General features: G+C 41.5%; 1 protein-coding gene across 1 annotated transcript; it reads left to right on the top strand.

The window, feature by feature from the left end:
• The first annotated feature begins 6676 nt into the window (after positions 1 to 6676).
• Positions 6677 to 18925, top strand: LOC134878036 (extracellular serine/threonine protein kinase FAM20C-like). The gene is made up of 11 exons (XM_063903786.1): positions 6677 to 6790; positions 7816 to 8346; positions 9246 to 9424; positions 14529 to 14607; positions 15698 to 15790; positions 15928 to 16043; positions 16695 to 16875; positions 17167 to 17276; positions 17481 to 17562; positions 17732 to 17791; positions 18658 to 18925. The coding sequence occupies exons 2-11, from the start codon at positions 7817 to 7819 to the stop codon at positions 18923 to 18925; spliced, it is 1698 nt and encodes a 565-aa protein (XP_063759856.1). The 5' UTR covers positions 6677 to 6790; position 7816.
• The last annotated feature ends 202 nt before the right edge of the window (positions 18926 to 19127 follow it).

Here is a 19127-nt window from a genome sequence, read left to right as displayed (position 1 = left end):
TTTTATCTCATGTCTTCCTCTTGTTTCCTTCTCCTCCACGTTTGTATTTGTTCTTCTTTGTCATTATTCATTGCTTTCACCTTTTCAGCTCCATCACTTTGGTGTCCCCCCTCTCATTCTCCCCCATTTGTCTTCTTTCAATCCCAGCGTCCCATTCTCCTCCTTCTGTTTCTCTCTCTCTTTCTCTCTCTCTCCCCCCGGATGAAATATTCATACCCATCCATACTGGCAGTGTAGCAGCAGCAGCCGGAGCCACAGGAGTTAATACTTTCAAAGAAGTGGGGCCTCTGAGAGAGGTTGTGGGGGAGGGAGGGAAAAAGGGAGTAGGCGGAAAACGAGCGAGGGGATTGAAGGCAGAAGAGAGCAGGTGAGAGAAAGGAATCGAGAGATAAGAAGTTGTGACAGGGTGAAAAAAAAGGAAGAGATGTAGGTTGAGTGAAAGACCCTTCCATCACATCAAACACCACATGATGAAACACTCCGTGCTGCACACACACACACACACACACACACACACACACACACACACACACACACACACACACACACACACACACACACACACACACACACAGCTGCACACAGATAGGTTTAACTCAAAGAAAACCACGCAGTGATAAAGCACTTCAAACATCAGCTGACACAGGATTAAACACCTTTTGTATTCCATGAGAAACTCCGGCACCATCATATCATTTGAGCAGTTTTTACACACACACACACACACACACACACACACACACACACACACACACACACACACACACACACACACACACACACACACACACACACACACTCTCTCTAAACAAGCAGAAAATAATGCATGCCAACACACACATTCGGCCTCCAAGGCTTCCATCGGTCCACATGATGCGACAGGCCGCCCTCTAATATGCCAGATGTGATCTTAGATTCACTTTGTCTTATTATCTCTGTCTTTGTCTTAGTTTTGCACAACAGAGTCACCGACCCGCCCGCCCGCTCGCCTGTTGGACAAAACAAACGAACACTCCAATTAGGTTCCAAAATTCTGGGTTGTTTCCAAGCAACCTACATCGAGCTGCAACTGCTGCGAGGCTTCAAAGCTTTGAAGGATGTTTATCGCTGTTTGAATGCGAGTGTGTGAGTGTGTGTGTTTGTGTGTAAGGCTATAAAGATGAGAGAGAGGCCGAGGAGAAATTGAAAGCACAAACCATCCATTAACATTATTTTGGGTCATGTCTCTTGGAGGGCCCTTTGTGTCCTTAAATACTCACAAATGCATATCAATCCACTGCTGAAAATAGCCCACAAGAAGTGCACTTAACTCCAATTTGGGTTGCATTGGCCTACAGTGGTGAGAAGCTTAAGGGAATCATTTTCTAAGGATGAAACTATGTATCTGTGACAGATTTGCATCCTTAGTAGGAACCATCGGGCTTCCACTGAGTCAGCCAGGGTCGATAAATCAAGTGTGGAGAGAAGGTACGCACACAAAACCAGTAAGATAACAAACCAAGTCAATTAACATAACAAACTTTTACTTTACTAAGTACTTTTGTTGCATAAATGAGCGTAAAAACTAAGTAAACTTAAACTGGAGCTTTTGAAAGACTGTAACGAGCTAAAATTGGCACATTGTAAAATCCATAATTAATGCGAGTGTGATTAGATGGTGATAGTTTGAAGCCATGGGGCACTGATATACAGTGGTATGCAAAAGTTTGGGCACCCCTCTGAGATTTCATGACAATTTGCTTTTCCTTTATAATAGAAGATCACAGCAACAACATTTGTTTTCCTACAAAGATGTAGACGTTTTAGTGTTTTCCAGACCAAAATTCTTAGGGTAGCATTACATAGTTTTATTATAATAAAATAAAATGCAAAAAATGGGATGTGCAAAAGTTTGGGCACCCTTATAAATAGCATTCATTTCAACACCTGTACGGATTTATAGCTGACAGGTTGCTGCACAAAATTGCTTTGATTAGCTCATTAGACCTTCAATTACAAAGACAGGTGGAACCAATCATGAAAAAGGCTATTTAACATAGGTAATAGCTGGCTGTGCCTGGCCTAGGTTCTTTCTTAGGGAGTGGCAAGATGGGGACCTCAAAACAACTCTCCACTGACCTGAAAGCTAAGATAATCCAACATTATAAATTAGGAGAAGGGTACAAAAAATTATCTGACAGGTTTAAACTGTCTGTCTCCACAGTCAGAAACGTAGTTGTGAAATGGAAGGCCACAGGAACAGTCCGTGTGAAGGAAAGATGTGGTAGGCCGACAAAAATAGGGGAAAGGCACAGGCGAAGGATGGTGAAAATGGTCACAGAGAAGCCACAGACCACCTCCAGAGAACTACAACAACATCTGGCTGCTGATGGTGTAGTTGTTCACCGTTCCACAATCCAGCGTACTTTGCACCAGGAAGAGCTCATTGGAAGGGTGATGTGCAAAAAGCCTTTCCTGAGTGTTAATCACAAGAAGAGTTGCATGAGGTATGCAAAAGCACATCTGGACAAGCCAGAAGCATTTTGGAACAAAATACTGTGGTCAGATGAGACCAAGATTGAGTTATTTGGTCATAACATGAACAGGTATGCATGGCGAAAAAAACACTGCATTCAATGAAAAGAACTTGTTGCCCACTGTAAAATTTGGTGGAGGATCTATCATGTTATGGGGCTGTGTGGCTAGCACAGGTACTGGAAAACTTGTTAAAGTTGAGGGCCACATGAATTCCTTACAGTACCAGGAGATTCTTGACAAGAATGTTCTAGAGTCAGTCACAAAGTTGAAGCTACGCCGGGGTTGGATTTTTCAGCAGGACAATGATCCTAAGCACCGATCAAAATCCACCAAGGAATTCATGCAGAAGCACAGGTACAATGTTCTGGAATGGCCATCCCAGTCCCCAGACCTTAACATCATTGAAAATGTATGGATTTATTTGAAGAAGGCTGTCCATGCACGGAGGCCAAGAAACCTGACTGAACTGGAGACGTTTTGTGTGGAAGAATGGGCCAAAATACCACCTGCCAGGCTTAAGGGACTTGTCTGTGGCTACAGGAGGCGTCTACAGGCCGTTATTGCAGCAAAAGGAGGCAATACTAAATATTAATGGAATTATTTCTTAGGGGTGCCCAAATTTATGCACATGCCTATTTTTGTTTGAATGCACATAAACATGTTTCTGTTTGACCAATAAAAGTTATTTCACTACTGAGATGTTTCTGTTACCATAAGGTATAACATATGTTAAAATGAAGTTGCTGCTTCAAAAGCTCAGCAAGTGACAAACTGATGCAGTGGTTTTCCTAAGGGGTGCCCAAACTTTTGCATACCACTGTATTTGAAGAGTTGGGGGTGAAAAAGCGTTGGAGTTTTCAACAACATTTTAGAAATATCGAATACCTCCTGCCTTTAAGATTCCTGGTTTGGTTTTTCAAGGTGAGGATTACTTTTTTATTCATTTAGAAAAACAGTCCACATTTTTTGAAAAAGTTGGAATTTAAGAAAAATAACCGGACATTTTCAAAGTTGACATTTAGAAAAAAAAAACTGAAATTGGAAAAAAAATCTTAACTTTTAAGGGAAAAAAATTATAAGTTTGAAAACATTGTCAGAAATTCCCTAAAGTCGAAATTTGGAGAAGAAAAAAATCGGAAGTCTGAAAAGAAAATAGAAAGGAAAAAAACGGGGAGACACCTAGTCCGAATTTTTTAAAGACGCTGACGAGGGCAACATGAAGGAGTTAGAATAAAGAGAAAAGCGAGGGACATTTTCAAAGTCAAAATTAAGAAAAAGAAAGTCTGAATTTGGGAAAAAACGGATCATTTTGAAAATATATTCGGACATTTTAAAAGTCAACATTTAGAGAAATTTCTGAAATTTGAAAAAAAAAGTCTGATCTTTTAGGAAAAAAGTGATAATTTCAAAAAAGTAGTAGGAAATTCTATAAAGTCGAAATTTGGAAAAAAGAATCTGAAGTTTGAAATGGAAACAGAAATGAAAAAAATATCTGGAGAAAATAGTGGGACATTTTTAAAAGTCGAAAATTAGAAAAAAAGCTGAAATTTGAAGAAAAAATGCAGATTTTTTTGGAAAAAAGTGATGATTTTGAAGAAATAGTCGGAAACTTAAAAATAAATAATTTCTTTGGGATTTTTTTTAAAATTCAGAGCACTCAAAGCACTATAGCAAACAGACAGAGCTACAGGCGTGGCTTTAGACTGTTGTTGTACTATTATAGTACAGCACTTCCTAATATTAAACAATATGTAGAAGACAATTTGCAAAAGTATTCCATTATATATAAACTGCATTATATATAAACTGCATTATATATAAACTGCCTTATATATAATGCAGTTTATATATAAAGCCATACTCAGAAATTCTTTAAATGTGATGTATTGAAAATGTATTCAAACCTGAATTTATTGGAGGAGACCCTGAGATTAATGAAGCATCACCTCAAATTATATTCCTCGGTAGCGTTATTCCAAACAGTAGGGGCGTCATCATGACGATGAATAATTAGGATAAATTGGTGCTGTCATAAATGTAATTTTTTTCCTAATTTATTCAAACATGTAATATTTATCTAACAAGGGATCTATTTCCTCTCTCACTCGCTCTCTCTCTTCCTGTGTGTGTGTGTGTGTGTGTGTGTGTGTGTGTGTGTGTGTGTGTGTGTGTTTATTCTAATGTTATTTGTGACATTTAACACTTGTTTGCATGTAATGAAACATACTCAGAGGCTGCCCATAACACCTCAGCATATTGCCCCAGTTTTTAAAGCACGTCAGCCTAATCAACGGGGACCTGCTGCACATACATTATTCATTTCTCTCTCAGAGCGAAGTTAGCTAATTAACAAAAACATACAGTTGGATAATTAGCAGTATGCAGGAGAACGATTTTTCAACCCCCAGAGGACAGAAAATGCCGAAAGCCAGGGAGAAGGATTTAAAGTCAAAGTGGGGGAATACAATGCACGGTTTATGATATAATTAACAACAGATAGAAAAGGGGAGACAGGTTTAAAGAAGGACAGAAAGGCAGACTGTTAAAGAGAAGAATATCTGATTTCATCCGGACTCATTTAGAATATGAATTAATTACCCTGCATGAGTCTCTGTGTGCACCTTAATGCACAGCGAGTAGTAAACGGTGTATGAAGCTCACATTATTATAGCAAACCGTTGTGATTAATAAGAAAAGAGTCTCTCTGAATAAAAAGAAACCCCACCAGCAAAACTGAGTGTCCTTTAAAAGTCAAGACAGAAATCAATAACACTCTAGAGAAAAATAAGCCACACAAATCAAGAGAAAAGGAGAATCAAATGTTGACAAAACATGGCAAAAATAATTCCCTTTATTAGCATGAGCTGAAAAGAGGATTGAGAACACCCTTATGTCAGTAGTCTACACACGATGCTACTACTAGCAACCCGTTAGCTTAGCAATAAGACACAATAAAAAGAAAACAGTTTGAAGGTTTTATGGAAGGTTATGCTGGGAAACCAAACCATTGTGGTTATAAGGGAGCCTGTGCAGGACTATTCCTTGGACAGGTGCCTGCGAGTATTGGAAAACAACCTATAAATGACAGCTGGTTTCATCTAGTAGGTGATACCTTAGCTAGGTATATGTAGCATGGTGAGACAAAAGCATTTCACTCTGTATTAATGGTGTATAACCTGACAGGGGGACTTCTAAATCTGACAGAGCTGTTGTTATGGCTGCTGGATTTGGCTCCCCCTCCGTAACTTTGGCCAGGACAGTCATACTCTCACAAAAATCCCACTGCTGTTAGTGATTCTTCTTTAGTTTAGCAAACAACAGCATTTTACTCTGTTTCTATGGTGTATAACCTGACGGGGGCTTCTAAATCTGACAGAGCTGGTGTTATGGCTGCTGGATTTGGCTCCCCCTCCGTAATTTTGGCCAGGACAGTCATACTCTCACAAAAATCCCACTGCTGTTAGTGATTCTTCTTTAGTTTAGCAAACAAAAGCATTTTACTCTGTTTCTATGGTGTATAACCTGACGGGGGCTTCTAAACCTGACAGAGCTGGTGTTATGGCTTCCTTTATTGTTCATAGATGCAGCAGTGTTTTGCCAAATGAAACCAGACAGAAGCTGTGTGGAGCTCCTGTAGGATGTGTTGAATTCACTGTGTGGTGGTAGTTTGCATACTTTGAAGTAACTTCCAGTAGTAGTGAATTTGCTGCCATTCTGCAAGCCCATTTTGTTAGCTTTGGAAAGAGCTAGCCAGCTGTTTTCTAGTGTTTATGCTGAGCTAAGATAAGCTAACCAGTCGCTAATGGTAGCTTCATAGTTATAGAACAGAGAGGAGAGAAGAAGAAAATAAGAACATTTCCTAAAATGTCAAAATATCACTTAATAGAGATAGGAAGTAAAAGGTGTTACATCATGGTATTTGTTAGCATGAATCTCAGGAGGCTCCATTGTTGGACCTCTGTCTCTACTGCTGTGTTGCACCTCCATTATCACCCTCCTTATTGATCCAGGCAGATTAAAAGATCATTTGGCACTACATATTGATTCCCTTCCTCTCAACTGTGGGTAACACAGACCCAGGTCACCACGACCGAAACATGCCCGTCCCCTTTACCTCTGGTTGGATTGCAGCAGTGACCACATGACAACAAACAGTCTTCCTGTGAAGCATCAGGACAAAAGAGGGATAGAAATGTCACTGAAGTCCCTTTTTACAGAGGAAGGGAAGCGGAGAGGAGGAGAAGATAAAAGGGCCTTGAAGGGAAAGAGAGAAGTAAGTAATTCCTGCAGCCTGAGGGTCCGCACGGGGAATTAGGGTGCAGAGGATGTTCAATAATGTATTGATTTTCTTACTGAGATTTCCTTTAAAGGGGTATATCTGGGTTTACTGTTAACCTGTCCATCCACCTGTCCGTCTGACATGTATATGAATCAGTAGATTGTTATCTCTTCTAAATACTAGCTTTTTATGAGGAGCAGAGTTACTATAGATCGGGTTGTATAGAAGTCTATGAAAAAATGTCCTTACTTCTCGTTAAATTTATAACCTCAGTAATACATTTCCTAATGTGTTTACATGTTAAAGTCTTCCTTATTTCAGCAGGATTTTGGTTTATTTAAGAACCTATGGTCCGGTTAGGAGTAAAGTAATACACAAAACAGGGTATCTAAAGTAGATTTGTGATTGAAAGGGCATTACCAGAGTGTGTTTTTCCAGTTCAGGAAAGGTACTTGTAACATTTATTAGACTAAAAATGTCTTGTTTAGCGTTTGCTTGTAGTTTGCTCCAACCTCTCGAACCCTCTTCTAGTTCCAAGAGGGTCTTTGGTTACCCTCTTGTGCCACCAGTGACAGGTCTCATCATTTTTGCACGGTTAGCCATAAAATCTGGTATCCCATGGACACGACAGCCCCCCCTAGAAGGATTGCAATATGTTTGGATGTCTCTTAATCGTTATCTGTTCAAATGCTAACGACTAAATACCTGAAACCTCACAATAATCCAATCAGATCCAGTTTTTCTTCTGCAGGCTAACTGAGGTGACTAATAATATACCTGCTAAACGTGTTAGGGTTGTCACTGTGAGCATGTTAGCTCCTGGCTCAAAGCAGGTAAGACCAACCTTACTGAGCTACTGTGTGTTATGGCTTCTTTGTGCAGCTACTTCAAAGTGATGTGTACAAGTGGAATGCAATGATCAGACCCATGTTTCATAATGATCACGTTTGAAGGGTTAGCAGGCCTCCTTGGTCTGTCTGAATTTTTAATCTTCCTCTTTGTTGTTGTCTCTTTGCCAGCATGATGAGACAGAACCTGGTTCGATCCACTCGCTCCATCTATCTCTGTCTGGCTTGCCTCTCCCTCGCTCTCCACCTCCTTCTGGCATTTTTTTGCTTCTCTGTCCTCCAGACAGCATGTGTACCTTCTTCCTCCTCCTCCTCCTCCTCTTCTTCTTCCATTCCAAGAACAGATAGACGGCAGCGTCAGTCCATCTCCCACTCCTCCTCTTCTCCAGCTGCCTCCTCCTCACGTAAACTGCCAACAATCCCCCAGAATGAGGAGCATCACAAACTGTTAAACCAGAAAGAGAAAGACTCATTCTGGGATGCCACTGAGGGGGAGAAGAAACAGATCGGAGGTTTGATCCAAAAGGTCAAAGGTCGGTCTAAGCTTGAGGTGCTTTTCAAACACCCGCTGTACAACCTGCCACCTCAAGTGTTGCAAGACGATGATTGGCTGCTGAGGTTGAAGGCCACCACTGAGCAAACAAGTGAGAAAGACAGTGAGGAAGAGGGGAAGGATGACTCCATCGATGCTGACAGTGATTGGTAAGTGAAACAGATGGAGAAAATAGAAATGTCACATATAGAGCGACAAATGCTCTGGAAAAACAAGTGGTTTCTGAATGAAGAGTTCTTCACAAAGTCCAGGCTGAGTTTTCCCCTTTTCATCATTTAATTCTTGTATCAAAATGTGAAAAATAAATGTCTCGACTTGCTTTGCAGTTGAGATCACAAGCCTCTTGTTTAGACATCTGGCTGTCATGGGTCCGAGGATAGCTATGTGACTCAATGGTCAGACTGTTGCCCAATCGCTTCAATCCAGACTTACTTAACTCAATTAATATATAAAAACCCTTAGATTCCTGACAGAGCTTCCTGGTGCTTCTCAGGTGCCAACATGAGGTCTGCACTGTGATATGTAGCTTAAACTTTAGGAAACCCTTGACTTACAAATGGTTATACCTGCAAAATAAATGGCAATCACATAGATAACTGACAAATTAAACTACGATAGTAAACATTTATCCGTTTTGGATTGACAAGAAAAGGCTTGCATGCTAACACAATAACCCAGACAGTAAACTATATTCTTGTTGAAATGTTCACACACTAACTTAATAACCTAGAAATGCCAGCATGGTAACACAATAAACTAATTAACAATCGACTACGATAGCGAAGAATACTTTAAGCTATGTGGTAATGATAACTCGGAATAGCTATTCATGAAAAATGTTCCTCAAAATCAACTCTCTTAGTTGCTATAGCTTTGCAAAATAATGTAATGTGTTGCTTCGAGGTACATCTTCATTACCAATATCCATCCTACAGCTTGTTTTTCATACCTCAGAGTAAACCTGGAGTGAACTCTCTGCTCCTCAGCTTGACTGAGACCTTAAATGACCTGTTCTGCCTATTTATCACCTCCTCTTCTTCCCCTGAAGGCAGAGTGCCAGTGAAGAGGAAGGCTACGAAAAAGTCGCTTGGACGAAGGAGGTGGAGACCCATCCTCCCTGGCTCCGCTTCCACCTGGGCATCTCTCGCTGGGAGCTGTACGACAGGAAGGATCCCAACCTGGCCCAGCTGACTCACTATCTGGCAAGGCAGCGTGTCCTCGGGGCTGGTGAGCAAATGGGGCAGGTGGGGATAACAGGTTGGAGGATGGAAGGGAAGACGGAGCCGGGGAAAGCCAGCACAGAAAGAGGAGAGACGGTAGAGGAGGGTGAAGAAGGGGAGAGGTTGACAGTGATATCATTACCCTACCTTTAAGTGTCTGTGTTAGTAGTGTCAGCCAGATACAATTTGTTCTCTCTGGCACACATCACAATGCATATTAAATATTGCCTCCAGCCAAAAACCTGCAAAACCAACTCACAATTTCCTTTCCAACAGCAAGAACAATGAGTTTTTAACTGGTTGCTGAATCATTCTCAAATTATAACTGATAAGTTTGACGTTTGTAAGCAAAAATACAAAAATTCAGACCAGACAAAGATCCTACATTTACATTTTCACACAGTTTTGCTATGATTGGCATTTTAGCGAGACAAAATGGAAGCAGGAGGAGATATTCAATTTTATTATTTATGAAACACATTGTGAGATGTGGTTTATGCTTGTGGCTAAGACAAGTTAACTTTGTGGCACCATCAAACTTTACGGTGAATGGTCCAGTCAATTGTAAGGTTTAAGTTCCTTCAAGTTACTTATGACACAAATACAAAGTCACAACCCTGCTGCTTTCTCATTTTGACTCTAATCTCTTTAAACAAACAAGCTATTCTCTGAGCGAGCCAGAGGCAACACAGCACTCACCAACGTTTTCCCTCAGTGAATACAGAAACAGTGCCAAAGTTCATATTCAGAGAGATCCCATTTTTAGAAGCACTTTCACATAAAGTAAACACATGATTTATGCTACATCTGTGGGTGCACATCTCACAACATGATGCATGACAATATATTTTTATGGAGGTAAAATCCTGTCATAAGAACAAACTACACATGTTTTACACGTGCCCTATGAGTCACTGATAAACACATATCTACAAACTGATGCATTTAGTTTGCAAATAAAAAACCTATCTATCAAACAAACACATTAAAGCTTTCAAATAAATCAGGATTCAGACACAAATACCGCATAGGTTTTGTAGTAGTACGGGACATTTTTAAAAGTCGAACACTTTCAAAGTGTTCATTTTGAAAAATAATCGGACTTTTTGAAAAATCAACAATTACAAAAAAATCCGAAATTTGAGAAAAAGTCAGATCATTTAGAAAAAAGGGATAATTTTGAAGAAATAGTCAAAATCTCGAGAAAAAAAATCTGAATTTTGAAAAGAAAATAGAAAGGACAAGAAATTCGGACAAAAAGAGTGAATTTTTAAAAGAAGTTGATTAGGGCCACAGGAAGGAGGAGTTAGAACAATGACAAAATAGTGGGACATTTGAAATGGAAACTTTAAAAAAAGTGATAATTTTTAGGAGAAATTGATCGTTTTGAAAAAGTAATCGGACATTTTTAAAAAGAATCTGAAATTTGAAAAAAAGTCAGATCCTTTGATCATTTTTCAAATTTGGATTAAAAATCTGAAGTTTGAAAAGAAAATTCAAAGGAAAAAAGTGTTGTACAGTGTGTGTGTGTGTGTGTGTGTGTGTGTGTGTATGTGTGTGTGTGTGCGTACAGTAGATGCGGCGGACAAAGAGGACAGGACTCAGTAGGTTTGCTTTCCCCTGCTTACTTTCAATAATTCTAAAAATGTTCATTCCCCCTTTGTAGCGACCTGTTGTTTCCACTCCTCTCTCCTCTGCTCGAATCTCCTGTGGGTGGGACTAAGACGCGAGGCGAGGATTCGAGGAGAGGAGTCGAGGAGGGGAAAACTGAGAAATGAGAAAGGCCTCCTGTCTTCAGCACGCCCCATACTGAATAATGCATCAGTGTGGTGCAGCTTTAGCACTAATCTCAGCTAAAGGCTGATTTTCATCCATTTTTTAATGTTTAACATTCACCACAGTGCTTACATATTTAAAGATTACTCATATGTCCTTACTCGGAGTTATAAACAGGTGTTATACATAAATATGAGATGATTGGATTTAAATATTTTTGAATTATTTAGTGGACTTGCTCCTACAAGCATGGCATGCAACAACTAATGCATTGGAGGCATTGAATTCATGATCAAGTTGTTTTGATTCCACAAAGCTACACAACATGTTTATGTAATCCTCGAGATTGAATTGTTTGCAAAGTAAATAGGTTTTAATTAGTTCTGTCAAACGATTCAAACATGTAATCGATAAAACAAACACATCCTGTGTGGTGTTGGAATAAAGAAATGCATGACAAACTGGTTAGAGGAATCAAAGTTTCTACTTCATGATAAGATCTCAGCTTAGTTGTGATCATTTCTGAACTAGAATCTATGAATTTGCTGAGTAAGAAGTGTCAGGGAGTGCTTGGCATTGCCCACAACATCCGTAATGAACGGCAGACTAGAAGGATTAGCAGACAACCACACAAAACACAGTTACAAAGTGACGTCTGCTACAAAGTGAAAGTAAACAGCTTGCCTGTAAAGAGTTTGCAAAGTGACATCTCACCCAAATGAATGCTGTAGTGAGTAACAGTGGGCCTATTTAAGAAACTGGATGCCATAGTGTCTTTGAAGATACAAAATGTACAGTCCCTTTTCACACTCTTTCACACAACAGCGTGAACTTGTGTGACATGACTCCAGTCAACCTATTATTCTTTCAACCAGTTGCTCAGGCAGACCAGCTTGTTGACATTTTCAGATGACAGAGCGGACCTCTTCTTCTGCACAATGTGGCCTGCCAAAGAAAACAGTCTCTCACATGGCACTGTTGAGGCAGGTGTAGCCCAGTACCTCTGTGCAATATGGGCCAGCTTACCATGAGCACCTGTGTGTGCCGCCCACCACTGTAGTGGACATGCCTCTATGCCGACACTGGGCTCTGCTTTATACCTGTCTACAGTTTTGTCTGTGGACAGTGCCTCATCATCAGACTCTGACTCTGACCCCATCAGTAGGAGGGCCATCTTCTTCTTCTTTGGTGGCTCTGGTTCAATTTCCTCTCTGGATGGCTGTGATGCAGGTTCTCTGTCCTTCAGCATCTCACTCAGCTTTTGCCACACCTCTTCCCTCTCTGCTCTGGGCAGGCACCTGAGGTCCTTGAATCTGGGATCTAGAGCTGTTGCTACCTTTAGCCACAACAGGTTTGTGCTGTCCTTTCGTCTGTTGAGGTCCTCTGTGAATGCAGTCTTGAAGCGCACTATGTAGGCAGGGTCAACATCTGAGACCTCCATCGTAAGCAAGAGGTGGCAGAGTGCAGGCAGCACTACAGAGCAGGACACATATTTGTCACCACCCAGGAGCTCAGTGACATACCTACAAACACACAAAACCAACAGTATTAATGTCTACACTTTTAATTCATTTAACACCCAAATAAAATTGGAGATGATGAGTATTGGAGATGGGAAGTCACCTTACCTGCATGGCTCCAGCAGTGTTTCCAACTTTGCCAGCCTGTCATATTCAGCTGAGGTTAGCATGGCTAATTTGTGCTTCTGCTGTGCTAGCGTTGCCTTCAGTGGGTGTTTGTTGTTTTGGACACGCTTTATCATTTCGAGAGTTGAATTCCAGCGCGTGGGTACGTCCTGGACAAGTGACTGCTCTTCTTGCCCATGAGAGGCGTGCGGAAGTTTCTGCTCTGCTGTGTTTGCAGGACTGTGTTTGAAATGTCCGACTATTTTACGGCACTTGGCTAAAGCACCGTCAAACCCGCTGTCACGGAGAGACACTGTGATTACCCTCTGTATAATGTGCGCTACACAGGGCATGTGCTCGAATGGTAGACTCCTTGCTGCCGCGATCATATTGCGCGCACTGTCTGTTCCTATAGTGGTGACCTTGTCTGCAATCTCCCACTCCTTTGCAACTTCAAGAAACTGACTAGCACATGCTTCTGCAAAATGCCTTTGATCTGTTTTCCCCACACCTAAAGCGAACGAGTACAGTTGCCATTTGTCATCGATTAGGTGTGCTGTTACACCGAGGTAGTTATGGTTGGTTACTGATGTCCAGAGGTCTCCAGTCAGTGCAATAAATGTAGCTTGGGCCAACTGCTCCGCTTTCTTTGCCTTTTTGCTGCCAAACAATTCATGAATTCTTGTGACAATAGCTCCCCTAGCAGGTGGCTTGTATGATGGGTCATCTGAGGCGATCTGGATAATACCTTGAAGCCCCTGGTCTTCAACGATGTTGATGGGCCTGCAGTCAACGGCGATAGCATTGGTTAGCTTAGTTGTTGTCGCTTTGTTGACAGACTTGCCCTTGCTGCACTCTGCCAGTGTAGTTTGGCGAACACGGCTTGATGCTGTCTCAGTGCTAGCATCTTTGCTAGCATCAGCAAAGATGTGCTTTGCCCGAAGATGGTACTTCAGGCTTGTTGTGCTTCGGTGGAAAGACATCACTGCAATATGTGCACACAACTTCGGTTTTATCTAAACTTCTTCTTTTTTTTTAACTTACATTTTTATTAAGGATCATGACCGAAAGAACGAGATCGCGGATACAAGCGGCCGATATGGGATTTCTCCGCAGGGTGGCTGGCATCTCCCTTACTCAGAGTAGAACCGCTGCTCCTTCGCGTTGAAAGGAGCCAGTTGAGGTGGTTCGGGCACCTAGTGAGGATGCCACCGGGGCGCCTCCCTAGGGAGGTGTTCCAGGCACGTCCAGCTGGGAAGAGACCGAGGGGTAAACCTAGGACCAGGTGGAGGGATTATATCTCTTCGCTGGCCTGGGAGCGCCTTGGAATCCCCCAGTCAGAGCTGGTTGATGTGGCCAGGGAAAGGAAAGTTTGGGGCTCTCTGCTGGAGCCGTTACCTCCGCGACCCTGACGGAAAAGCGGGAGAAGATGGATGGATGGATGGATGGATGGATGGATGGATGGATGGATGGATGTGTTATTGTTAATATTATAAAACTGTCATTAAGTATTTGTGCAGGTCTCAATGCAGTAATCCACCACGGGGCTAGTAGCAGCCACCGTGTGGAGACACACGTGTACTGCAATACATAGAATATACTCAGTGTAGTACTTCTAAAACCCTTTTATAGTTTAAAGAAAATGGAAGATGGAATATGCATTTGGAGTATTAATGTGCACTCCATATTCACCTCATGCATGTGTTTCAGTTCAGAAGACAGGAGGTACCCAGCTCAAACTGCTCATGTCGTTCCCGAACTACGGACAAGCTCTGCTGAAACCCATGAGGTAAGACGTCTCTGTCCCTGATGCTGGAAACATTAACGACTGACAGTGCTATCTTGCCCTGGTTCAGCTGTGAACACACGGTAGACACTTGTATAATGTAATGCAATCGAAAAAAACCCTGCACAATAAACAATTCTAAAAAGTTCATTTCAGCCCGTGTGCAGGAATGTTTTACCCCAATTACTCAACCCACTGGTGCACATGTATATAGCACACATAAACCACACATAGACACACAACTTCCATTGCTTCAACACATGCTCATTTTGAGTTTACTCATCTCAGACATCACGTCCTCAGCACACTGCACAATAATTAATTCGATGAGATATGGTTCAGTTAGGTTACAGAACAAAAGGTGCAAAATGTAGCCTGCGTTTACATATTAAAGGGGCCCTATTATGCTTTTGGGTTTTTTCCTTTCCTTTCCTGTAGTGTGTAAGATGTTTTTGTGCATGCAAATGGTCTGCAAGGGCTAATATCCCAACGTCCCCCGCCTCAAACGCCTCAATTGGACTCCTTTGTTTACTTCCTGAAGATAGAGACGTCATGTATGTAACAATTGCTCTTCTATTGGCAAGTGCTCCAACACATCGTACTTGATGGGCTAAGGGGCGGGACATCCCTAAGTGGTTGACCAATCACAACAGAGTTTTGGTGCATGTAAATGGTCTGCAAAGGCTAAAATTCAGACGGCATTTCTTTCCCGCACCCTCGCCCTCTGCCTGAGCTCCACCATTTGACTTCTTTGTTTACTTCTGAACATAGTGACATCATTGTGTAACACTTGCGCTTCTATTGGCTAGTGTTAATCGATAGGCTAAGGGGCGGGACATGTCTAGGTGGAAGACCGATCGCAACAGAGCCGTCCAGCTAACCAATCAGAGCAGACTGGGCTCTGGTTTCAGACAGAGGGTGAAAAGAGATGCTGCAGCACAGGCAGGATGAGAAAAATAAAGAGCTTTATGAACATCAAAGCATGGAGACATGTCCCAGTAGGGAACAGAATACAAATATGAACTTGAAATGAGCATAATAGAGCCCCTTTAAGACATCATAGCGACTTAACATGTGTTTTTTTTTTTACCAGACAATCCAGAGACGCAGAGACCGATGTGAACCTCTTCTACTTCTCAGACTTTGAAAGACACAACGCAGAGATCGCTGCCTTTCACCTTGACAGGTACAGCGCCTCGTCAGCAGGCTGCAGGAGTACTCTGAGTATCTGTAACCATCAGAGCAACACCGGCTCAACACTGTGATTACTCTTTCATGAAGCTCCTGGAGACAAAGTTTTACCCTTCTTTATTTTTTTCCCAGAGCGCTGGGCTTTAACAGGATCCCTCCTGTTGTTGGTCGACTGATCAATGTCACCTCAGAGATCAGAGAGATCACCACTGACCACAGGATGTCCAGGACCTTCTTCACCTCCCCTGGTACGTGTGCTCATGCATTTAGACATGGCACAATGTGACACTTGGCAAAGAAAGGCAAAAGCCCCAATCATCTGTCCTACACAGAAGCTAGACAAACTCTTTGTGTTGTTGTTTTGTTTCCCTTTGCAGATGTTTCTTGTTTCTTCATATTCATTTCAAGTTTTTGATATATCTCTTTGTAGTTTTTTGAGGTTGTTCGTGGTCTTTGTGATTGTTTTGTGTGTCTTTGTGTTCATTTGGGGTCTCTCTTTAGTTGTTGTGATGTTGTTTGTAGTTCTTTTGTGGGTCTACGTAGTTTTTTGTGTCTTTATTTATAGTCATTTTGAGTGTCTTTGTGGTTGTTTCTTGTCTCTTTTAGAGTCTTTTCGGGGTAGTTGTGAGTGTCATTGTGGTGTTTTTGAAGCTAGTATGCATCTCTTTGGAATTGCTTTGGGCTGTTGTTGTCTTTTTGGTCTCTATGTAGTCATTTGATTCATCTTTGTGGTCATTTTGAGTCTTGTCCTTGATGGTATATGTCTCTTCAAGACACTTTTAGTGCCTGGGCCTGTAGTCGTAGGCCTGTTCAGTAACACATTCATGCATTTATGTGAGAATGTCATGCCAGTCATACAAACTGAAAAACTGACCAAGCTGTCGTCTGTCTGGCTGCAGCGGGGAACGTGTGTTTCTATGGCCAGTGTGAGTACTACTGTTCGACAGAGCACCCAGTGTGCGGTCAGCCCCACGTACTGGAGGTCTCTCTGGCCGCCATGCTGCCGGACCTCAGCCTGGCTCCCCGCCGGTCCTGGAGGTCACCATGGAGACGCTCATACAGCCGCACCAAGCTAGCAAAGTGGGTACAGAATTTGAACAGAAAATGGATTTAAAATGGTTGATTTAAACAGAAAGAACCTGCAATAATCACTACTTTTATATCTATATTAATTTTGGAAACACATCCTGCTCTTCTAAATGTAATCAATTGTAATGTTTCGACTTAATGTTGGCGTTCAGAGATGAGTGTTTGTAGAAGAATGAGGCTACACTGCTCTCTGGTGGTCAAAATAAAACAGTAAAACACAAATTTAGAAATATGTACTATTACTATCTTTTTTCTTTTGCCTAATTTCAGTTTTGTTCCCAGGTGGGAGAAGGACTCGGCCTACTGTGACACGGTGAAACACACGCCTCCATACAACCACGGCACCAGACTGGTGGATCTCATAGACATGGCAATACTGGACTTCCTCATGAGTCAGTGTCTACATTTAAACACAATCCTATCTTGGAACAAAACAGGGTTTACAGGCAGTGAAATAGGGTTCACTGACCTCTTTTTCTATTAAGATTTGAGCGACAAACATCCAAAATGAGTAAAAAGTGTAATGTTTTCCAGGTTAGAACAGACTGAAATGTCTCCCAATTAGTCTAAATAATCATGAATGTTTCTCTTTGAAGGCAACATGGACCGACATCACTATGAGACGTTTGAGAAATTTGGAAATGAGACTTTCCTGCTGCATCTGGATAACGGACGGGCGTAAGTACAATGAGCTGCTTTCTGATTCAGGCCAGGGAGTTGATAATGTTAATATCACCGAAGAGGCAACAGCAACCGACATGTAGTCGAAGTCTGAGAACAAAATAAATAAAGAAGCATTTTATTGGTACGGTTTTGAGATTTAAATGCTCTTGACGATGTGTTGCAGGTTTGGCCGTCACTCTCAGGATGAACCGTCCATCCTAGTTCCTTTGACACAGTGCTGCAGGTAAAACAAAACGAAGCACTGTCTGTTCCCTGAGTGACTAGCACACTTAATATCCAACATTCCTGCCTCAAATGTCCAAAAACAACTAAACCTTTGTGTATATTTCGTTAAATTGTGTTCTAATATCATCCAAACTAAGTCCAACATTATCAGACTTGGAGGAATCCATTATTTTGATCAAGGTAACGATATGTTTCATTTGGTCTCCTGTAACAAAGGCTCTTTTCCCATGCATCAGCATTGGGTTTGTAGGCCAGAAGCTGTCATAAATTGACTCTTTTATTTAGTTTGAGCCCCATTTTAACTACGTACCTTTAATATGTTGGTTGTTTTGAACAGTATATTGTAAACGAATAATTGTTTTTGGTCTTTTGGGCGTCTGGCTCTTCAGTTATCAGACAACAAGCTGAGCAAACGTCAGCAGAAGCCTGTATTTTTACACATTTTCCATTTTTATTGGGTCTTTTCAACTTGTCCATTTGATTTAAAGAGAAAATTAGACACCGTGGATAATCCAGCTCTTGCTAAAATCCACCTGAAGGTCTAGCATGCACGATATCATGTAAACGAGCTGAGCAAGTATTTCCATGAAATCCACGTCATTTTTAACAGGCTAGTACAAGCTGCTAACGGATCCGTCATTTACTGTTAATTTTTAATATTATTGTCATTATTTTTTAATGAACAACTACTAGTGGCCTGAAAAGTACCAATAAATAAAGGGATGAATGAAAAAAATTCATCAAATAATGACACCGATGCAATTAACAGACCCAAAGAGAGTGAGAAAACCTATATTCTCTGCAGGATTCTGGCTTATGTGTCAATATTTCTTATTACCTTGAGCTCTACACCCATATTTGTAGGATCAGTCGCTCCACCCTCCTCCGCCTGCGTCTCCTGTCCCTCCCTGGTTTCCGTCTGAGTGACGTCATGAGGGAGTCCCTGGGTCAGGACCCTCTGGCCGGCGTGGCCCCGCTCCTCTCTGAAGCAAACCTCTCTGCTTTGGACCGACGCCTTGCATCCGTCCTGCAGGCGGTGCAGAGCTGTCAGGAACACCACACAGACGTCATTTACAACGACTTGGAAGGATACGATATGATCAACAGCACAATAACTGATATATTTGTCTAATCTCTGTGCTAATAATTCTGTCAAATTCTGCAAATCAAAGCTGGTGAGAGGCTCGCCAAATGGTGGCAATTTTGCAAAAAAAGTCTCAATAAAAGGTAGATATTTGTATTTATCCAGAGCAATATAGATATTTTACAATTATGTTAGGAAGGTTCATTTTCAAATGTAATAAGTTACAGTTTCCAAGATTTTTAAAAATTAC

The sequence above is a fragment of the Eleginops maclovinus genome, chromosome 16, assembly GCF_036324505.1.
Source record: "Eleginops maclovinus isolate JMC-PN-2008 ecotype Puerto Natales chromosome 16, JC_Emac_rtc_rv5, whole genome shotgun sequence".
NCBI lineage: Eukaryota > Metazoa > Chordata > Actinopteri > Perciformes > Eleginopidae > Eleginops > Eleginops maclovinus.
Note: the sequence above shows the minus strand (reverse complement) of the source record. Positions and strands in the feature narration are given on the sequence as shown.